Source organism: Diorhabda carinulata, chromosome X (assembly GCF_026250575.1).
Source record: "Diorhabda carinulata isolate Delta chromosome X, icDioCari1.1, whole genome shotgun sequence".
NCBI classification, from domain to species: domain Eukaryota; kingdom Metazoa; phylum Arthropoda; class Insecta; order Coleoptera; family Chrysomelidae; genus Diorhabda; species Diorhabda carinulata.
The window spans coordinates 49340929-49361841 of NC_079472.1; the positions used below are offsets into that span (position 1 = coordinate 49340929).

Sequence of the window (20913 nt, forward strand, 5' to 3'; positions counted from 1 at the left end):
CCTAAAGTTTTTCCTTACTTTGCTTTTTATTTTTTCCTGCATTCCTTTATTCTCTTTGATAGCAATAAACAAACATGGTATTCCAAAAAAAGCTTATTAGACATTGGAAGTATATTTATTGCTCTCTCTTTTTCGTAAAATAAATATTTATTTTATAAAAAATTGAGTCCTGGTTACACATCCTAGATAGCCTAGTTTGCTATATGTGTATAGTGTATAGTGGCTTGATAGAGACAGTATGGCCACATAAGATTTACCCACACTTGGCTGATTTAGTATTTATTCTTTTCATACTGCCGTTTGTGAAATCATTATTTATATTCTCAAATATTTAATCAAAAACTTTTCAAGGGCTCAACAGTATTTTTGATTAAAAAAAATTCGAACATAATTTATTTTGTGTCGTAGCTTGGGTTAAACATGGCGGCCACTCCCATTTGGACCCTCTGTCCATATCAAGCTACTGTACAGCTATATAGTTGTATTACGCCAAAAATTTTGAAAAAGACTGAAATAATTCGAAACGTCAATTTTTATCTTTCTTTTAAAAAAATATTAAAAAAAAACTAATTTTAAAAAATGAATGATAGTTGATATATCTTTCAGAACTTATTGGTTTCCTATACCAGTCAATTAAAATTTTATTATCTTCGTTTTTTATGAATTTAGTATCAAGAAAAGGTGACGAGTCGTCCACCACGTGCAACCACCGAATTCATTCATTACAACACAAAAAATCAAAATGTCGCAGAGGAATGAAGATATTATATTTAAATTTGTTGATGAGTATTTAAAATACGAGGCAAAATGGAACGTGAAAATTGAATTGTATGAAAACAGGTAAGCGAAACAAACTGCATATGCCAATTTATAAAAATATTGCCGGATTTACGGAAAAAGAAAATTAGACCAAATTAAAAAATAACTAGGAAGAAAACTCAACCTCAAGCCCAACCAGCTAGACAGGCAACTCATTGAGTGGAAAACAGAGGGGAAATATCTAGCATTCACTACATAGTAAACTTCTTTGGAACAAACGGGGAAAAGGAAATAATCACTAAAGCCACAAAACTCTGATGGTGTGCAGAAACTTCGCAGGGAGGAATTGGGATTGTATCCCAAAGATCTTGCTGTGGATGTGCACGGCAATTGTAAGACCAAACATCACATATAGAGCAGTGGTTTGGGGTACTAGAACTAGTCTGAAAGCCACGCCATATAATCAAGTTCATCAGCTGCATTAGAAATTATTTTAAATCTCCCACCTCTCCACATAGTACTGGAAAGCGTGGCAGATGGAACATCACTTAGAATGTTTAGAGAGACATGCTTCAGGAAGGTGCATCAAAAAAGTTTAGTTTTGAGAGAAAATTTATCTCAATTCTAGGATGTAGAAATAAGTGGGATCAATAACCATACATAAATTGAACAAATATACCATTACATTTAGTAGACGTCAGAACTGATATAGGAGTGTACGGGCTCGGAACCCGAAAGCTTGGGTAACACACCAAGCAGTTTTCAAGCAGAAATTTATACAATTGAAAAATGTGTCTAGTTCAATCTACAGAGGAACTATCACAAACAGATCATCATCCTGTCCACTAACCAAGCAGTTATTAAAGTTTTAAATTATAATCTCATAAAATCCTAACTCGTTTGGGATTGCCTAGAAAAATTAAACGAGCTAGGCAATAATATTAAAGTGACCCTATAATTCAGGGACACGCCGGAGTGAAGGGAAATGAAATAGCTGATAAACTCGCTAAAGCAGGTTCATACAAGCCCTACATGAGACTTTAATCCTTCTGTGGTATCGGCTACAGAGCAATAGAAAAAGCATTGGAAAAGAAGGTAGATAGGAGCAAAACCAATAACTGGGACAACCTACAGGGGTTGAGACAGGCAAAGACATTCCTGGGAAACTATAAACAGAGAAGATCCGCTGAATGTGTCAACATAAGTGAGAACAATCTACGAATACTAACAGTAGTCCTACCTGGACACTGTCGATTCCATAGACACCTAAAGACGCTAGACTTAGTAGATAATGCGCCGTGCGGTTTTGTTGCACTGAGGACGAAACCTTTATCCACATTCTCTCTAAGTGTGACGAAGATCTTTGACAGCTACAGCCATCCCACATTCTGGATTTTCCAAAAGCAGTGAGATTAAAAGATCAGCTGTATAAACTGGGTTCTCCAATATCGCAGCAGGAAAGGGGAACGCATTAGATCCTTTGGGTTGCAGGGTATATGATACCCAATAGATACATAAATACATACAAAATAAAAAATATCAGATCAACATATCCACAAAAACTGAAAAAGATGAAGGAATCCTACTTATCCACTTTTCGACCCACAAGAACTTCAATTTCTCGGATATTTCTTCTTCCATCTCTATCAAGATAATATTTATAATATTTTTATAGCTTTGCCACTATCTGCTTGCACTGAACTAGTTTGGACGAAAAATGATTTGTTGTTACTAGCTACTCGATTAAATTACTCGCTAACCGATTAAATCAATAGCCATGTCTGAACCAAGCAAAACATTCAGTGAAATAATAAAAATAATCAAGGATTCTGCCGCCTTTAACGACGATCTATTGTTGGAATAACTAAATTGTATTATATTAGACAATAATGTTATACTAAAATTGTTTATTGGAAAATAGATTAGTTAAGGTTTCCAAAAACTGCTTTGTAAATTCAAACTCTTTTTAACTATTTAAATAGTTAATAATAATAAAAAGAAAACACTGAGATTGAGTAAATAAATCACAATCTAAACAAATAACCGAAAAACAAATTAAAATGATAGGATATTTGACAAATTTTTAAAACTATTACTTGGTGTATAGTGCCTCAATGTAATACTTCCCTTGAAAACACATAAATTGTTCTATTTCTTTTTCTAGTTTAACAATAAACATTTTGTACTAAAAATTTGTAAAAAAAGATGGATTGTTGTGGATATAAAATATCTATTATTTATGTATCCGTTTTATATGAATTAATTTAGAGTATCATTTAATTCATTTTCATCATAAATAATATGGCATGAGACCAAAATTGAACTTAAATATTGTTCACAAATCATAATGAAGTAGGATAATAAGTATAGCAGTCAAGGATTTAATAAAATAAGGAGCCTGAGTGATTGAAATACATTGAAAATGAAGGAATAAAGATACCTGGGTAACTGAATTGTGAAAGGAATAGGTATCACTAGTCTTAATACTGATATAAGAAAATCAAGACCATCGAAGCAATAATAAAAAATATGCAACGGTTTGTGAATAAAAATGAAAGTGGAATGAGAACAAGATATCCAAAATTCTTGTGGTACAAATGTTTTTTTTAAATGGTGTGACAAGTACAAGAGAAACACGTACATGAAACCACGTTTGAAAAAGATCTCATATAGCCAAATACTTATTTTCACCATTAATTTTTGACAAGCGTTAGAGTATAGTAATTTTGTGAAGAGTTAACAGCATTTTTTATTGTTTATTTGCTTTAATGTTAAAATAGGTTCTCTAAAACTTATACTTAGTGATAGTGAGGATAAAAATACACAAAATAAAACTTAATGTAGGTATAAATCCGTAAATTTGTCTTCAAACCACAAGAATTGCCAATTCAATAGCCAAATTGAAATGAAGTGAATAAGAATAGAGTTTACTGGACTTCATCGGGAGTTCACTATATAATGACATCATTCAAAGCTTATTGGTGCACCGTTTTGTTTTATTGTTTTTAACAAAAAAAAATTAAGAAAAAATGTTTTTCAAACAAAAACAATGCATAAATATCATAAAAATCAATACAAATCTATTTAAAACCACTGACAAATAACCTATTAACATACATTGAACAGAACACTGTAAACAGCCTCTATCTGCAATCGAATTTAAACTATATTTTTTATTTATTGCAAATTTGAACACTTTCAAGAACACATTTTCTTTAGCGACACATTGATATCTTAACGATAACTAATTAGTACAATTTTCTACTTCTCTACAGAATTCTTTGATACTTCTTATAGTTCTTCAAATAATAATAGATCAAGTTTACTCGGAATATGATCAGCTATTATGTGAAATCACAGTAGCATAGTTTAAGGCTGTAGTTCACACTCATTGTCCATGACCGATTCTAATTTTAACAGAACTTTCTGTAAAGACAGGAAAGAAGCGAAAAAATTATTCAAGCTTGAAAAAGTCTTTCCCCATATTGCTCCAACCTGGTAACCTAATGATTTTCTCTTGTTTCCACTAACTAAAGAAAAATTACACGAACCCCGGTTGAGTATTTTAAAAAGCTTGTTTTGGAAAGTGCTTGAAGAGTGCTCCTTCCTTTGAAAAAGAACGAAAATATTTTTGATAAAATACTAAACGATCATTTTGAAAATTCCAATACCCAATATTTTCATCAGAAGAATATAACAACACTAAATATAATTAGGAAGTAAAATAAATTCAAAATTTCTCAATATATGGAATTGAAAGCATTTTATGTGATATGGTGTGCGATTGAAACTGGAGCAATCTTTGTTTGCGAAATTCAATACTGATCAACTCACAGATGAAGAATCGATCAAACAATTATTAATGGAAAATGAAAAGGGGGAAGATTTTAGATTGGATCCAATGTTTGTAATCGGTTTCTAACCAAATTTTCATATTTTTACAATGGTATTGGTCTCTTTGAATTTTGTGTGTTGTAAGGTGTGTTTTATAAATACCAGTTGTCTGAAACAAACAGAGAATTATTCTAATTCCGTGTTCATAAGTCTATGAGTGAGGTTAAGTAGTTTGACATATGTGTAATTTTATTTTAGTTCCTGTCTAAATTAATATTGCCCAAATAAATAAATCGCTTTAAAATGACTAGGTTATCAGGAAAAAATAACTAGGTATGTATTTTTTCAAATATCTAATGTAAACAGAGCGCAGTTATTAAAAGTAATGAACCGAAAATTGTTTTAACTAAACTCAAATTAGTGTAAACATTACTAGATATAACATTAATGAAAAAGTATTCAACATACTCCATTTTCAGATCGTAGACTTTAACGTTACCAAAAAAGATGGGTGATTATGAGAAACAATTTCAGGAAGATCTCGAAAGGGCTCAAGCTCTCAGTTTAGAGTCTTTGGCATTAGAACAATTTAAAAGTAAGAAATTGCAAGAGTTAAATCGATCGTCTACCACAGTAAATGTATCTAACAAACCAAAAACAACAGCAGGTAAAAATTTTTATATAAAATGAAAATTTTACTATGATATAATAGTTAACATGACAAATTTACGTTTTGTGTAGCAAATAGTTTTTTCATTATTTAATGCAAACGTTTCACGTATCATAATTTTGAACAATAGTGGGCTCAGGACTCTACCATGGCTCAAATTGGCTGTAGTAACTAGCTCCTTTGATTGGCTTTTATTTGTTCTTCTCTGTATTTCATATGCCATGTCATGTTACTTACATTTTATTTTTGGAATTCCGGTCAAGTGCTTTATTCATATCAATAAAGCTAAAATTTAGTTTTTTGTTATTTACTATTATTTTTCCACTTATTTATAGATTGATAGTTAGTTCATTTGTCCCTCTTTCTAGTGTCCCCCTTTTATATTTCTACTATAACCAGTTCCTTTTTATCATCTTGGTTTTGCTTGCAGTGTTATTTGATTTAAAACTATCAACTGTTTTTGCCTATATACTTGAGTATATATACAATTTCACATTTCCAAGTCCATTTTTCTTTTAACTCTCAATTTATGTATCCACTTGTTATAATGCCAATATAACTTCCTTAGTATTATTTATTTCTGTTTACCCTACTTGCTCTGTATTCTCTATCTCATTTCATCCGTTTAATTGTCATAATTTAAAAACCTGACATGTTATATTATATGTATATAAAATGGTAAGTATTACAATATTGGCTTGATCAGTACCTATTTGTCATTATGCTCACTTACCCAAATTATCATTAATTGTAGTAACTCGTACATTATCTATGAGTGAAACTGATTCAGCTCAAATGAAATATGATAGACAACAATCAAAATCAAGACCACGACCAGGAGTCCAATTAGGTACTACAAATACTCTCTTAGCTCCTCCACCATCATCACAACGAAAAAATAGCACATCTAATGATCCAGATACACCAGACCTAATTTCATTTGCTAGTCCACCAGCCGTAACAACTCCATCAAGTGAAATTATAGATTTTTGTAAACAACAAAAGTAAGTGTAAGTGTAAGTAACATAATAGAATATAGAATTAAAAACACACATTGTTCAGTTATGTATATGATAACATCATCAATATGCGACATCAATAAATAACTTTTTAAATATTTACTTTTTTATTCTCTTCAATTGAAGTAAAATTTTAATTTTCGAATTTTTGAAAATTTGGTTTCAAGATTTGATTAAACATTAAGAAGGATCTTTGAAAAATTTGGTACCTACATCAAAAGTATATTTTAAAAAATAATGAAAAGTAGTAACAACAAATTCAAGAAAGATAAAATAGAAATACAACCAATGAAGAATAAATACAATCAGGAATAACTGATGATGGTATACTGGAATATATAGTGAAAATTTCATTGAAAATGCAGAACAATGTGAAATAATAGGTCTAGAAATAATATATTGACAGGAAATAGATAGGATTATGTGATGCTGACATGAAATAATATTGGATCTTCTGACATGAGCTAAAATTACTTAGCCGAATGTTTTCCTAAAATTTTCATACTATTTTTTAATTGTCTTGTGCTTTTTTTCTTTTTTATTGTTTGTATGTCATTTTCAAAACCTATTTACTGGCTCTTCCATTTGCAAAAATTTCCGTTATAGTATGCACTCTATTCATGATTTACTACCTGGTGATTAAATTTTCTCCAAATATCCATACATTTGATCAATTGACATTTTAAATAAATGACAACATAAATAAAACAATAGAGGTTTCATAGGATAAGCTGATTGTTAATATGCAATAAATCCAAAAGTTGGTCAGTAATCTTTGTACTGCTTTTGATTGTGTGGAGTCCATGGCTGATTGAATCATGCATGATACTATTGACTACTTAGAGAAATATGTATCTATGTTTTGAATGACTCCAAGGGCTCTATCTATCGACAGTTTTAAGTTATACTTTCATATCAACGTCATTTATATTTTGTCGAAGTCTTGGAATTTCAGCAGTCAGAATCTGAATCAGCAAGTCTTGATTTTATCTTGTTTCCTATCTTTACTCATTTTTGAAGTTGCACTTGGTAAAAAACATTGTGGACATTACTTTTCTCATTTCCAAATAAAAAAAAACTACTTCACTGAACAAATATGACAGTCCTTGGGAGATATATTCTGAAAAGAAAATAAAGGATATATAAAAATTGTAATTCATTAAACATGATAAGTTAATATATTATCTTTAATTATTTTCAGTTATAATCAACAGCAACTGGTAATAAACTCTCCTAGCATACAACAACATCCATCACATTTCAAATATTGGCCACACTTACCCACAGTCTCTGGGGTTTCAACCTTAAATTCAGGTATACCTCAGCAAGGTGTCATGTATCCTAATAGTGGATACTATCCAGTTTTATCTAGAGCTCAGTATCCTCTAAACAGTATGAATAGTCCCAGTATTGTCAGAATGCCCTGGAATAGTATTAATCAAACGTCCAATAATGTTCAAATTCCAATTCCCGTGGGATCAACTCCGAGCTCAATTGTGGGTAGTCCTGTTCAATCTCACATTTCTCCAGCAACTTCTATTCAATCCATTATGTCAACACAGGTAAAATAGTTTTTATTTGTTATCAATAGGGGTTAATAGTACAGTCTTTGGATATTCAATAATGATGGCCACATTTTGAAAACTATATGATTAAAAATTAATATACACAACTAATGTACTATTTACCCCTATTATTTTGTTATTTAACAGTATCCATGGTAATATTTGTTGATAATAATATTGATAAAAATTTCAAATTTATATTGAGAGGTTTCCACTAACAACGAAATTAAATCATTACTTTCATTTATAACAAAAATTGAATTAATTATTATAATTTTAACTATTTGAATTCTTGACAACTATCATGTTTTAAACATTTATTAACTCTGTCTGCCCTGATGGAATTTCACAATCAAAATTTAATCATTTTCTAATTAATCTGTGGACTTAAAATTTTACACATTTGCTTAATACCCATGACCTAACTTGGATCAAATGAAAATTATGTTAAACAATTGTGGCAATTGAACAATACCCACATTTCACAGATTATGTAGTAGTAATGTATATAATTTTTTTATTTCATGTCTATAAAAGATGGAGCATTAGATTAACGGGGCAAATGCATTTTTCAATTTTCTTTGCATATTTTTTCCATTAATTTACTTTTAACTTATCGAAGCTTTGAAAATAATCATGCAATTTACTGTTTTGCATTTGTTATATACATTGTAGTAATTTGCCAATTTTCTAGTTTTTACGCTAACTCTTTAAAAATTCATTAGTTTCCAAAATATTGGAAAATAGCCGCTACCTCTGCTCAGGTTAGGCCGGGTATTTACGGGATCGCCTAGGTATCTTTTGAAAGGAAGTTTCTCTATCATTTGAACAACACATTTTTCACGAAAATTGTTTTAGATTCCAAAATCTAAAAAGAATTATATAAATATTTTTGTCAGCTTTGAATTATGTCACCCACAAATATATATATTTAATAGGTTATTTTGTAATATTTACCTACTATGTACTTATTATATACCAGTTATCTGTAAACAATTTTAAGTTTCCGATAATGATAGATAAGGATATAAATTGATTGGAAAATGTATACAAATGCATTTTTATTACAGTGCAAATAGATGAAAAACATATATGATTTTTCAGTATAATTATGCAAACTTAGCGGAGTTGTAAGTTGAAATTGGCGTTTAAAATTGTATTATAAGCTGTTTATTGAATATAGGTACTATTTTCAACAGAAGCATAAATATTTGAATCTGTTACATTAATGGGTTCCTTATGATGTAGGGATTGAAAATAGCCACACTGATGTTACAACAGTATTTAAAATCACCAGAATTCCTTCAAAAAATAAAAAATTAAGGTGGTATGCTTATAGGCTATCACCATGTCAATTTTCTGTTAATTAGTATTTATAGCTTTTTTCATAAACTGTAATTCTTGTTCTGGATTTCATTAATTAACATCTCTTTGTAATATATCCATTGCTGAATTATTATATCTGATTTTCTCGCATAACCTGATAAGCCTTTTCCATATGTACTATATTAATAACTTATTTTCTAGTGACATTTGTGACCTTTTATCTAACGAATACTTTTTAGGTTTATCTGTGTTTTTTGCCTAGTGGGTTCAGAGTCTTGATATTAATCTGGGTATTTTACATAAGTTCGTATTAGAATTTCTATGTTGTTAATTTACTCTTATGTAATGTGAACGTTTTATTATGATTTTGTTTTGTTGATTTTAATTTTCCATGATCTGTGTTGAAAAAAGCTCTGTTATGAATTTTTGGTGGCTAGCTTGAGTTGGGATGGTACCAATTCTTTAGAAGATTTGTAATTACTGTTTTAAGTTATCTACATTATTTGATTGACCGCTATATCGACTCATAATAGAGTACAGTTTTATATTGATAATTGGAATAACTGTTCCCATCCGTATCCTTAATTTTTTGTGAAAATGTCATCTTGCTAGCAAATTCCTTTTTTTATTAGAAAAAGGTTTTTGTTTTCAGTTAATATTTTTTGTTTTCTTCCACATCTTGTAGTGATATTGATATATATATGTTTAGTATTGCTTTTATCTTGTATTACTTGTCCCAGTGTGTTTTAAGCTACACCTCCACTGCATGGAACAATAATACCATACAAACAAAATACCATCATATATCGAGTAATAGTAAACAAAAATCAAAAATAAAATTTGTGTATTGTTTAGTGGAAGTACTTATTTATAGGCACCTCCAGCCCTGCCTCCTAAGAATCAACGAAGACCACCACCATTAGTAGTTCCTAAAAGCTCTTCAATATCTTCAAAATTATCAACGTCTTCTTCTTCTTCTGTATTATCTATACAGTCTGAAAAGGACAGAAAATCAAAACCAACGTTTTCCTCAAATTTGATTGATTTAGCACATTCAGATGATAAAGATAGTGTAAGAGTGAGTATATTACAAGAATTCGATCCTTTGTCAGAGTCCATGTACAGCTCTCTTAGCTCCAGGGCGATTAGTCCGGATTGTTCAGGTGAGAAAATTGTTTATTATTATTCCTCTAGCATTATTTGTGTATGTAATGATGAGATCTTTATTTGAAATTCAACTTGTAACTGGTCTTCTAACTAGGCACGGTCATCTAAGACGCCATTTCCATCCTATAAGCATCAGGAAATAACCGGAACACTGCAGTTTCATTGAAGAGGAAGAAATTGTAGACCAAGTAATTGGTGAGTGTTCAGCACTCACACGGGTGAGGTACAAATACTTGGACCTGCCTCGCAGTTTGCCTAGTGACGTTACAAGGTTCAAGTCAAAGTGCCTGCCTAGCTTTTCAAAGGACATTAGTCTTTGATCATTTTAATTAGGACACGACGGACCTATCTGAATGCCTATGTATGCAATGGTTCCTGACCTTCCACTAACTTAACTGTGACTTATGAAGGTCTTTATTCACAACTGGAAGGAAATAAGAAAAGCTAAAGTTCCTTGATATTCGTGGACTACCTCTCGCTGTTCTTCAATCTGTTATAATATTGTTTTTGTTTTCAGTTGATGATACAATGTCTGTTTGCAATAGCGTTTATGAAGAATATGACCCGTATGATTTCATATATTCAGGATCAGGCAATAACAGTATTTCAGATCCTATTTATGCTACATTAAATAGGTCCGATAACGCCACGCCTATGTCACCAGGAGTATCTCGAATGTCTACTATAGATAGAACCAGTTCTAAATCAGTTAAGGTAAGCTGGTACTTGAATAAATAATATGCTCTGATAGTCCATTAAAACAAATTAATAATATCAAATTTAGAATGCAGGAGAGTGACATATATTTAATTCACATATTATCAAATTGATAAAATTTGCACAATATGTAGAGCAGAACTCGCATCTGAGACCCATATTAACATACTCATTTGGACTAAATAAATGAACAAGAATAGATACAGAAAGAATTGACATATGAATAAGTATAACTTAGCAAGAAAGATACAAATATCTCAATAAATAACAGAAACACTCACAAACTGAATATAAAATATGGTTAATATTTCAGACAATTGCTGCAGAAGTTTCAGCAATTTATAAAAACAATAAAATCACAACAAATTCAAACTGTCGACTGGAAATAACCTTACAAAAAGATTGTCAAAATACTACGCTAGAATTAGCTTTCGCATATCATCTGATAATAAAAAAACACTATATATTAAGATTAGTTCCATGGTAAAAACAAAAAAAATGTTTTTTAACAACTACATACTAGCAAAACAATGGCATTGGTAGATATTGTGACATATGATGACAATATAAAAGAAATACCGTTGTTCACAGAAACAAAGAACAAACTCCTCATTTCAGATTTATTTTATTTCATCTCAAAAGTCACACTTATTCACAGAAGAATGTCAATAACGCAGTTCTTTAAATTATACTTACTAGGAAAGCAACCTTGTATTGATATACTTATTTGTGTTATATTCAAGACATTTGGATTTATCCCATTATATTTAGCAGATAGGTTGTACTATCACTTCAAGTGGGAACAAATAACTGTCCTGATATGTTGTCGATGAAAAAGCTAATTTGGTTCTAATCATGGATGCTCCAAAATAACACACCCAAAGGTCAATTATTCTGCCTAGCTATAGTAGGTAAACATCTATATATAACAGTAAATATTTTGGATAATGGAGTTAATAAAAGATTTCAATAGGTGCAGTGCAATTTTTCATCTCTTGAAGTTAAAAGTTGTAATTTTTGTTAAACTTTAATTTTATTAATAAACCCTTATGTATTATCCCATTAATTATTTTTTTATATTCTAGAGAAACTTGCTAAATATTATTGAGGAAGTAACTAATAGATCCTTGGTGAAAGATCCAGATCTCAAATCCTTTTACAGCATGGTATATAACATTAGAAGTAAGTTCTAAAAATTTTTCCTTTCATTGGAAGACAAGCTAATCATTTTTTCTTGTTCCAGAACAGTATAAGTACAACGACCCTGATACAAATATGGGACTTGTTATCAGTCCAATGGTAAATTATCAGTATTCTCATGGCTTGAGCATAAAACTACAAGTTCATCCTGATTTTGAAGGAGCTGACTTCAATCAACCCATCAGTTTTACTTGTGACGGTAATAACATCATTAAACATATATATATATATATATATATATATATATATATATATATATATATATATATATATATATATATATATATATATATATATATATATATTATATATTATAGTGTGTAATGTTTATTTTTATAAATTTTATTTTAAATAAAATCAGATTTTAATTTGGGCGCCATTAATAATTATTTGAATTTCTTTATTTTATTATGTTATTATTATTTTTTTTATTCTCAGGGTATTATATTGTGAGGTCAAATTAAAAAAATTTTATTGCGATAAATTGTTATGGTTATAAGGTCAGATTATAATAGTTTTAAGACCGGGTCTGTTCTTTATAATGAATAAAATATTCAAAATATACAATTTCTTAACTAGCTATTACAATTATTTTATTTTACAAACATTCATTCATTCATTCATACTCATAATTACACTCATAAAACTAAATTATATGGAAATGTGAACTCAAATATTATATACTAAAAGAAATACTTAAACTTAATTGAACAGTACCTTAAGTGTTTGTTATGTTGTATTTTTAATTTTTTTTTAAATTGGAAATTGTTACGGCCTTGCAGAATAAACAGATACTCCGCTGTAGTTCCACTCCTGTTCTTTTCCTTTTCACAACTTCTTTATCTTGGAAATTGTCCCTTTGTGAGTAGTCTCACTTATTTCACTTTATTTAATTGTTTTCACTAATTTCTTATTACTACACTTATACAATTATTAATTATCAATCCTTTGAATATTTTATGCCTTTTATATCAAGATTTTAATTTTTTTTTTTAAATTTCAATTAAAATTATTTTACTCTTTTTTCTCTTGCAAAAAAAAATTTTTCGTTGTTGATTTTCTTCTTCATTCTTTTTTTTTAACCAATGATATTTATTTTAAAAGTTAGTTACTAAATTGTCATTTCTAAATTTTTAAATTATTGTGACTTTATTCAAATAATATTATTCTATAATTTCTTTGTTGTATTTATTTCATTCCTTATTGCTTTATTTATATCTTATTATTATTTAATAATTTATTTTGGATATATTCATACCATAACAATATATATATATATATATATATATATATATATATATATATATATATATATATATATATATATATATAACCTTGTATTGGTATACTTATTTGTGTTATATTCAAGACATTTGGATTAATCCCATTATATTTAGCAGATAGGTTGTACTATCACTTCAAGTGGGAACAAATAACTGTCCTGATATGTTGTCGATGAAAAAGCTAATTTGGTTCTAATATAAATATAAATAATGAATATGATATATGACTTAAAGAAAAGTCGAAACATCAAAATTTATCTATCTTTTAAAAATAATCAAAAAAAAACTAATTTTAAAACAGTTAAGACCTAAATCAAGAATATTTCGATGCATTAATATATCAAAAGGTCTAAGAAATAAGAAATTAAAGAAATTTATATAATACCCCACAAAAATTATCGCATAACTGGTATTTTAGGATATTTTTAATACTTAATTTTAGTTTTTTGGGTCAATGTATTTCTGGTTTCTTATATATCACAATATATCACAAAAATGCTCGAGTAAATCATTTCTGTCTTGGAGAATGCATTGAGATTGAGAACTTTCTAAGCAAATTGTGTTATTGTATATTAAAAATTTAAATTTATTTTGTTAAAATAACGGATGTGCCTCAACATTTAACAAGACATGTGACGAATGAAGAAGCCGCTAGAATCATCTCGCTCATACAAGATGGCCGTAGTCGGGGTAATTGGAGTTCAACAAAGCACTATATCCAGAGTTGTTATTCACTACCAAGAAACAGGGCAACTAACCAGAAGACCTGGACAAGGCCGCGGAGGGGTAACTTCGGTAGTAGATGATCGTTATTTGAGGTTAACGGCGTTAAGAATTAGGCATACCACCGCTCGAAGGCAGCAAACAGATTTGTTGGCTGTCCGAATAAGCCTACAAACAGTTCGAAATAGGCTGAGAAAAGCAGGTATACGAGCCAGAGCCAGCTAGAGGTTCACGTCTTACCAGAGAACATCGAGTAGCAAGATTGGAATTTGCTCGAGAACACGCAAACTGGAATATTCAAGATTGGTCTAATATTTTATTCTCGAATGAATCAAGATTTTGTCTGTATTCATCAGATAGGCGTGTACCAGTATATAAGCGACGTGGTAAACGGCATGATCAGGTTAATTTTTGTCAAACTGAAAGGTTTGGTGGTGGCTCTTTCATGGTTTGAGGAGGAATTTATTTCGAGGGTCGCACGGAGTTAGTACCAGTGAATGATGAAAGACTAAATGCTGACATGACAGGTATAACCAATATTCTAGAACCCCATGTAGTGCCCTATATGCCTCATATTGGTGACAACTCTGTGCTAATGCTCGTCCACACGCTGCTAGAGTGGTTAGGCAGTACTTAGAAGAGGTCGAGATACCCATAGCCCGGACCTTAATCCAATAGAATATGTCTGGGGCCATCTAGGATGGCAAATTCAGCAACATCCGGCACCTATAAGAACACTAGATGATGTTCAAAATGTACTTTTTAACTTCTGGGAAAACATGCCGCAAGGATACGTCCAGAACCTGTTTAGAAGCCTTCCAACACGAATGGAAGCTGTAATTAGAGCGAGGGGCGTGAACGCACGCTATTAGAAATTCATTGGTTGGTTTAAGTTTAAGCACCGTTCATTTTTTTATATAGATGTTTTGTACAATTTTTTTGATATTTTCTATGTTTTGGTAAATCAAACTTTTTGTCCTCTGTAGATTAAACTGATATAAAATAATATTTATATATATATATATATATATATATATATATATATATATATATATATATACATATATACATATATATATTATAAGTTTTAAGTATATTTGTTTTCTAAAGGTTATTAAAAAAGATACAAGCTTATTTTAATTTATTGAATGATGGGGGAATAGTTATTAATAAACTTTCAATTTTAATTCTCATATAAGTTAGACCTCCTAAAGTAACTCTGGTGGTAAAGTGGTTCCAACTGAGCGCCCATTGGAGCATAATCTTTTTTGTTTTTTTTTTCTAGTTAATTCAAGCGTTGAACACGTTACTCTACAACTAACTTATGGTCTTGATGCGCCCACTACTACTCAATACACGCTAAAAGTGTGGGGAAGTAACGAATATTTAGTTCCTACCACATTTTTAAGTGATTACGAATATGTACATGACTGTATCAAACTGGATGAAGATGTTATTTTGATATTAATACCGGATTCTAAAAAAGACAAATCTTTCGCTAGAACGGTAAACTAAAATTCTATAACAAAATATTACAATTACGCCAGTGTGTACATAAAACATTTTTATTATCTACATTATGTTATGTTTTTAGATCGCTGATGACAATGATGATGAAACTTTGAAATTCGAAAATATAATCCCCAATGATACAGTTGTTCGTATTACTTATGAAAAATTGAATATTTTGTTAGGTAAGTGTTGTATATTATAGTTTATTTCAAAAAGGTGTAGAATAATAAAACCTCATTAGGTATGCAAAGGGACCAAAGAGTGACCCAACGAATATTCAAGCCACTTTCATAGTTTGGCATTGATTTCATTGTAAAATTCGTTGTTTTTATCAAGTGCAGGTAGTACCACCCGGATTGGGGTCAATATATGGGTTTACCCTATTTTTATCCATTCACAAACACTGAAAATAGTGTGCCAAAGGCGTGCCGGTAGGATACTCGTAAAAAGGAAAGAATTTTATTTTAACAGAATAAAAGTTAGGCTATCAATCACCCTATTATATTTTGAGAAAACGATCTTTTAGCTGAAACCAAACTTTACCGAGAGACTTAAAAATTAGTTATTCATAAAAGTGTTCGCGATGGTCTAGCTAAATCACGCTCTTTCTGCGAACCTTAACAATTCGAGATCAATCTGAGATCTGGAGAACAAAAAAAATAAAAACTCGGTGTGCCACCTGTTGGAAGGCAATGACAAATAACCAAGAGAATTCTGCCTCTATTACCTTGTACGTTCGGATCCATTGTTTTGTAGGAGGGGGGGGGGGGGGATAAAGAACTGAAGACAAAAGTTAAAAGATTTTGGAAACTACTCCAAACAATTAGTAGATAGTATACTTCTAATTCAACTCATATTAATTTAACAATTTATTATTTCAATTTTAGAGACTGTCGAAAATGAAATAAGGAAATTGGAAGATGCCGCTTTGCAAATGGAAACGAATAGTAATCCATCAGTAATGCCTGCCGTGCAGCCTTTAAATGTAATACAATCAGTTAAATACCTTGTTAATTTAATGGGAGATTTGTGTACACTTGATATTATGTATACAGTTGAAGCCTTAGAAGAAACTTGTAAAAATTTTCTACCATCCAATGTAAGTAAGATGAAATAATTCATAAATAATATACAGCCATAAAATATCACTTATAAATTTCAAAATGAATATTCATTTATTAAAAATTCAATGTACAATTTTGACAATTGATAACAAAAATTCTTAGAATAAATAATAAATATGATGGCTAATTTTGATTTCAGGTTTACCAGAGTTTTTTCTCATGTTTTGCTTCCTATTTGGATTTCAAAAGATATCTATGATATTCTCTTCATATAAGGAAACTATTTCAGTTGATATCTTCAAGATTTCTCTTTAATCCTGTACTAACTTTCTATTTTAACTCATCGTGATATTCCTTTCACAGTATAATGTTTTGTATTAATTCATTTTTTCATTTTTCATGATTTCCTATTTATTATATCACTTTCTATTGAATTTGAATCCCAATCTTTTCTCTTGGAATATTCAGCTCATCATCTATTATGTTATGGCTTTTTTTAGTATATTTTACATATTTTCCTGTCCTACAAATAAATGTATTTGAGTTTTTTTGTCACTTTAACCTTGCAATCTACATTTAAAATATACAAAAGATATCATTAAACTTTAGTTATACTTTATTCTCCTTTTTTAGAAATCTTCATTTTCTGATTTCATCAGTAACCACTGCAACAAGATTCGATTTGCAGTTCAGAATTTGATTGAAATGTATAGTCACGCGTTTTGTGTAGACTTTGAAGTGAAAAGTACTTTATCACATGAATGTAAGTATCAAAAACAACTTCAAACAAGTAAAGTCAAATAATAATATATAAAATTTCAGCAATGAGATACGTTCATGATATAATGGATTCTGTCATAGTAAGAATATGTGCTGTGTATCGCCCATCTTTTGAATGGGAACATGAAGAATATACAGCAACTGTTCAAATATATCACGGAACAAAGAAAATTGGCAAATCTCTGTGTACCCAACCTTCCAGAAAATTTGATAGGGATAAATATTGGCCTTCTAGGATAGTATTTGACAGCTGGTATACTTTTAAGTATTATTTTCAATTTCATATATTCCTATAACTGAGAGTATTTTAGGTTAGAATTTGAAGATGTACCTATAAATAGTTTGGCAAGAGAATCTCGATTAGTAATCTTACTTTTTGGTAGAACTTTAATTACGTCAGATACCGAAGATTCGAAAAATTCTACTGCTCCTGCTTATAAGGAGGAAGAAATAGGATGGGCTTCAGTTCAGTTTTTTAATTATGAAAGGTAAATTTGAACATATTGCTTGTACTAGTTATCAAAAAAATCCAGCCCATCTCTTAATAATTTTATATTGAATAGGGTAGCAAGATACCTGGTTTCTTATAATGATAACACGTTTATTTAGAAAAAAATTATATTTTTATTAATATGTATTTTTGTTAAAATTTATTGAGGTTATATGTTTACATTGCAACAAGAATAGAAACTAAGTAAAGACTATAGCGCATTTTTTAATATTGGAATAAGTTTTGAAATAAACAAATGTCGTTATAATTTATCAGCTTCCAGCGAACAATCTAACCTGATATATGTAAATGTATAGTTAAATTTCTTTCATTTCTTATTTCTTAGACCTTTCTATTAAAGACAGATAAAAATTTGACGATTCGACCTTTTGCGGTCTATATAAAAATAATACTTGACATTGACAACTTGCAAAACTATATTGATTAATAGATCACCTACAACATGTATATCAATGCAACTACAAAAATTCAGTGATAGCTTTTACTTATTTTTGAGAAATAACTAAAAAAATATTATTACAATAATATTATAAATTATTTTGATATTCATGTTGTATGCAATCTATGGATTAATATAACACTAGTTTACAGGTTTTCATACCCCAGCTGTTATTCGTTTAGATAGAAAATAATGAAACAATTCTGTCTCGTCTGGCTTAAGAAATATTTATTAACTTAATTGAAATATATGATTTTTGCATTAATACTAAAAAAAATTAAAAGCGACTGGTTTATGCTTTCTTTTTATAGCTATTTGAATTAGTTTCTTTTATATTAGACCAACAGTAAACCCCCAACATGCTTTCATCCCAAAATCCTTGATGTCGTTCTTTGAAAACGTTTAAATCTTGGTGGGAAATAAACTCAAATGCGAGTGCAGAAAATGATCTTAAATGACATGTTTATTCCCATTTTATGCAAAATTTTCATTGGTAACAATTTCTTTTCAAATTTCACGTTTTTATTTCCTAAAAAATTTTCTGCAACCATTTTAAATGATTTCCAAGCAGATATTTCATTAATAGATTTCATTCCGAATGGGTCATTGCTTTCTTACATAATTATGTTGTTTCGCCCTACTGTTCCACAAACAAAGAAAATAACAGTATTTTGTGTAACCACCCTGCAATTTCAATAACATACCGATAACTTTGAGATCACCGCACACCATTGGTGTTCTTTATACTTTATTAAATAAATTAAAATGCTCTCGTTTCCTAGCTCTCTTTACAATTCACTATATTTCGAAGATTCTAAGAGCAAGCGCCACTCTGTGTTGTCATAGTTTTGATCCATCACTTCAAAAAGTCCTGAGATATCAGTACAATAACAATACTCACCTCTTTTAAAATTCAGTCATTCAATTCGGCTTTGTTAATTGAATGTGGAGTATTTTCTTGATGTGAGAACTTGCCAAATTCAATAGAAATCGATTTAAATTCAACATAACTTTCATTGTCGTCTAATATATTTACACTCGAATTACCGGGGGACACTGAATGTGGTATATCTTTCGAATGTAATATGGGCTTAGTAACAAACGGAACTTCGGCGAACATAATACTTTCCAATTTTTTTAAACATATCCCAATGTATAGAAGTTCAATTTTGTAAACTAGTGTAACTTTGCAAATTATAAATGTCAAGTAATATTTTGATAAAGATCTCAGCAGGTTGAAACGTCGAATTTTTACTTGTCCGAGCTTGCTACATGCTTCCTGTGAAGAGATAACGCTGCTACAGACAGACGGGTGGACAATACGCTAGTGTGGAATACCGTCTATTTGTTTTTTTTTTCATTATTTTTTTCTCTACAGTAAAACTCTCTATTTTGTACCGAAACCTTATTTTTAGATTGTTTTCCTCGACTACCTTCTAGAAACAATATTAAATCAATTCTTCAGATTCTCCTGTGGTGTGATTCTTAAACTTGTTATCAGGTGACAACTAGGTCTTACAGGAAAATTAGCAGACAACCGTTTTGTCATCGCGACTTTTTTAATATCTCGATAAAATTTGTACTAGAGTTTTATTTGTAACTGAATAATCCTAGCCTTACTTCTGACTATAGTGACTTGTAATTTATTTGTAATTTTGTTATCAGTAATCAAGCTGAAACGTATAGGCAGTACTATATCACCATGAGATCTTTGTATGTATTGTAATTGTAGAACAGTAAGTTGTACAATTTCTGTTTACTTTTCTATAATTCTAATAATTTGATTTACCAACCTTAATTGGTTATTTGTAAAAAATGTGAATTGTGTAAAATAAATTATGTTATCTGCTACTTCTATGATATAACAACGGGATTAAAAATATCTTTAACCAATTTTTGTTCGACATCTTTCATAAAAACGTTTCTCCAAAAGCATAAGGTTTCGACGCACGATTGGTCACCACGTTTGATTGATTACCTTCTATTTATAAGAAATTTATTTAAAAAGTGATTAATAAAATGGTAAACTGAACAATATTTTTGTTTTAGTGCCATGAATCAAGGCAGTATACTGCTTTCAATTTGGCCCAATGAAACCAACTATATAAACGATCATATTTATGGGCCAGCGCCTGCTACGGGAACTCATCCAGATCCTGACCATCCTGTTCTCGGCATAGAAATTGTAGCTCCTACCAAAGTTCAGTTTCCTTCTGTGTCACCGGATTTATATAGCAACGTTTGCAAAGGAGACTTCTCTAGTTTAGATAATGAAACACAACAATTACTGGTAGATGCTTGTGATCAAGATTTGTTGTACAGATTTTCACCAGAGATAAGAGAG

The 20913-nt window shown here is 30.0% G+C and overlaps 1 protein-coding gene across 2 annotated transcripts in view; it reads left to right on the top strand.

Annotated features, from left to right (window-relative positions):
- The first annotated feature begins 4637 nt into the window (after positions 1-4637).
- The window catches only part of LOC130902162 (phosphatidylinositol 4-phosphate 3-kinase C2 domain-containing subunit alpha), a 43062-nt gene continuing 26786 nt past the window's right edge, over positions 4638-20913 (top strand). Inside the window, exons 1-15 of one of the 2 annotated variants that reach the window (XM_057814047.1) lie at positions 4638-4926; positions 5073-5260; positions 6018-6267; positions 7484-7844; positions 10048-10336; positions 10858-11054; positions 12143-12239; positions 12301-12456; positions 15549-15769; positions 15858-15957; positions 16663-16874; positions 17473-17602; positions 17662-17872; positions 17931-18107; positions 20619-20913. In XM_057814047.1, the coding sequence (XP_057670030.1) occupies positions 5101-5260; positions 6018-6267; positions 7484-7844; positions 10048-10336; positions 10858-11054; positions 12143-12239; positions 12301-12456; positions 15549-15769; positions 15858-15957; positions 16663-16874; positions 17473-17602; positions 17662-17872; positions 17931-18107; positions 20619-20913 (2856 nt within the window). In that variant the 5' untranslated portion in view covers positions 4638-4926; positions 5073-5100. Of the gene's footprint in view, positions 4927-5072; positions 5261-6017; positions 6268-7483; positions 7845-8914; positions 9031-10047; positions 10337-10857; positions 11055-12142; positions 12240-12300; positions 12457-15548; positions 15770-15857; positions 15958-16662; positions 16875-17472; positions 17603-17661; positions 17873-17930; positions 18108-20618 lie in introns of those variants that run through there. The other variant, XM_057814048.1, reaches the window with a different exon arrangement.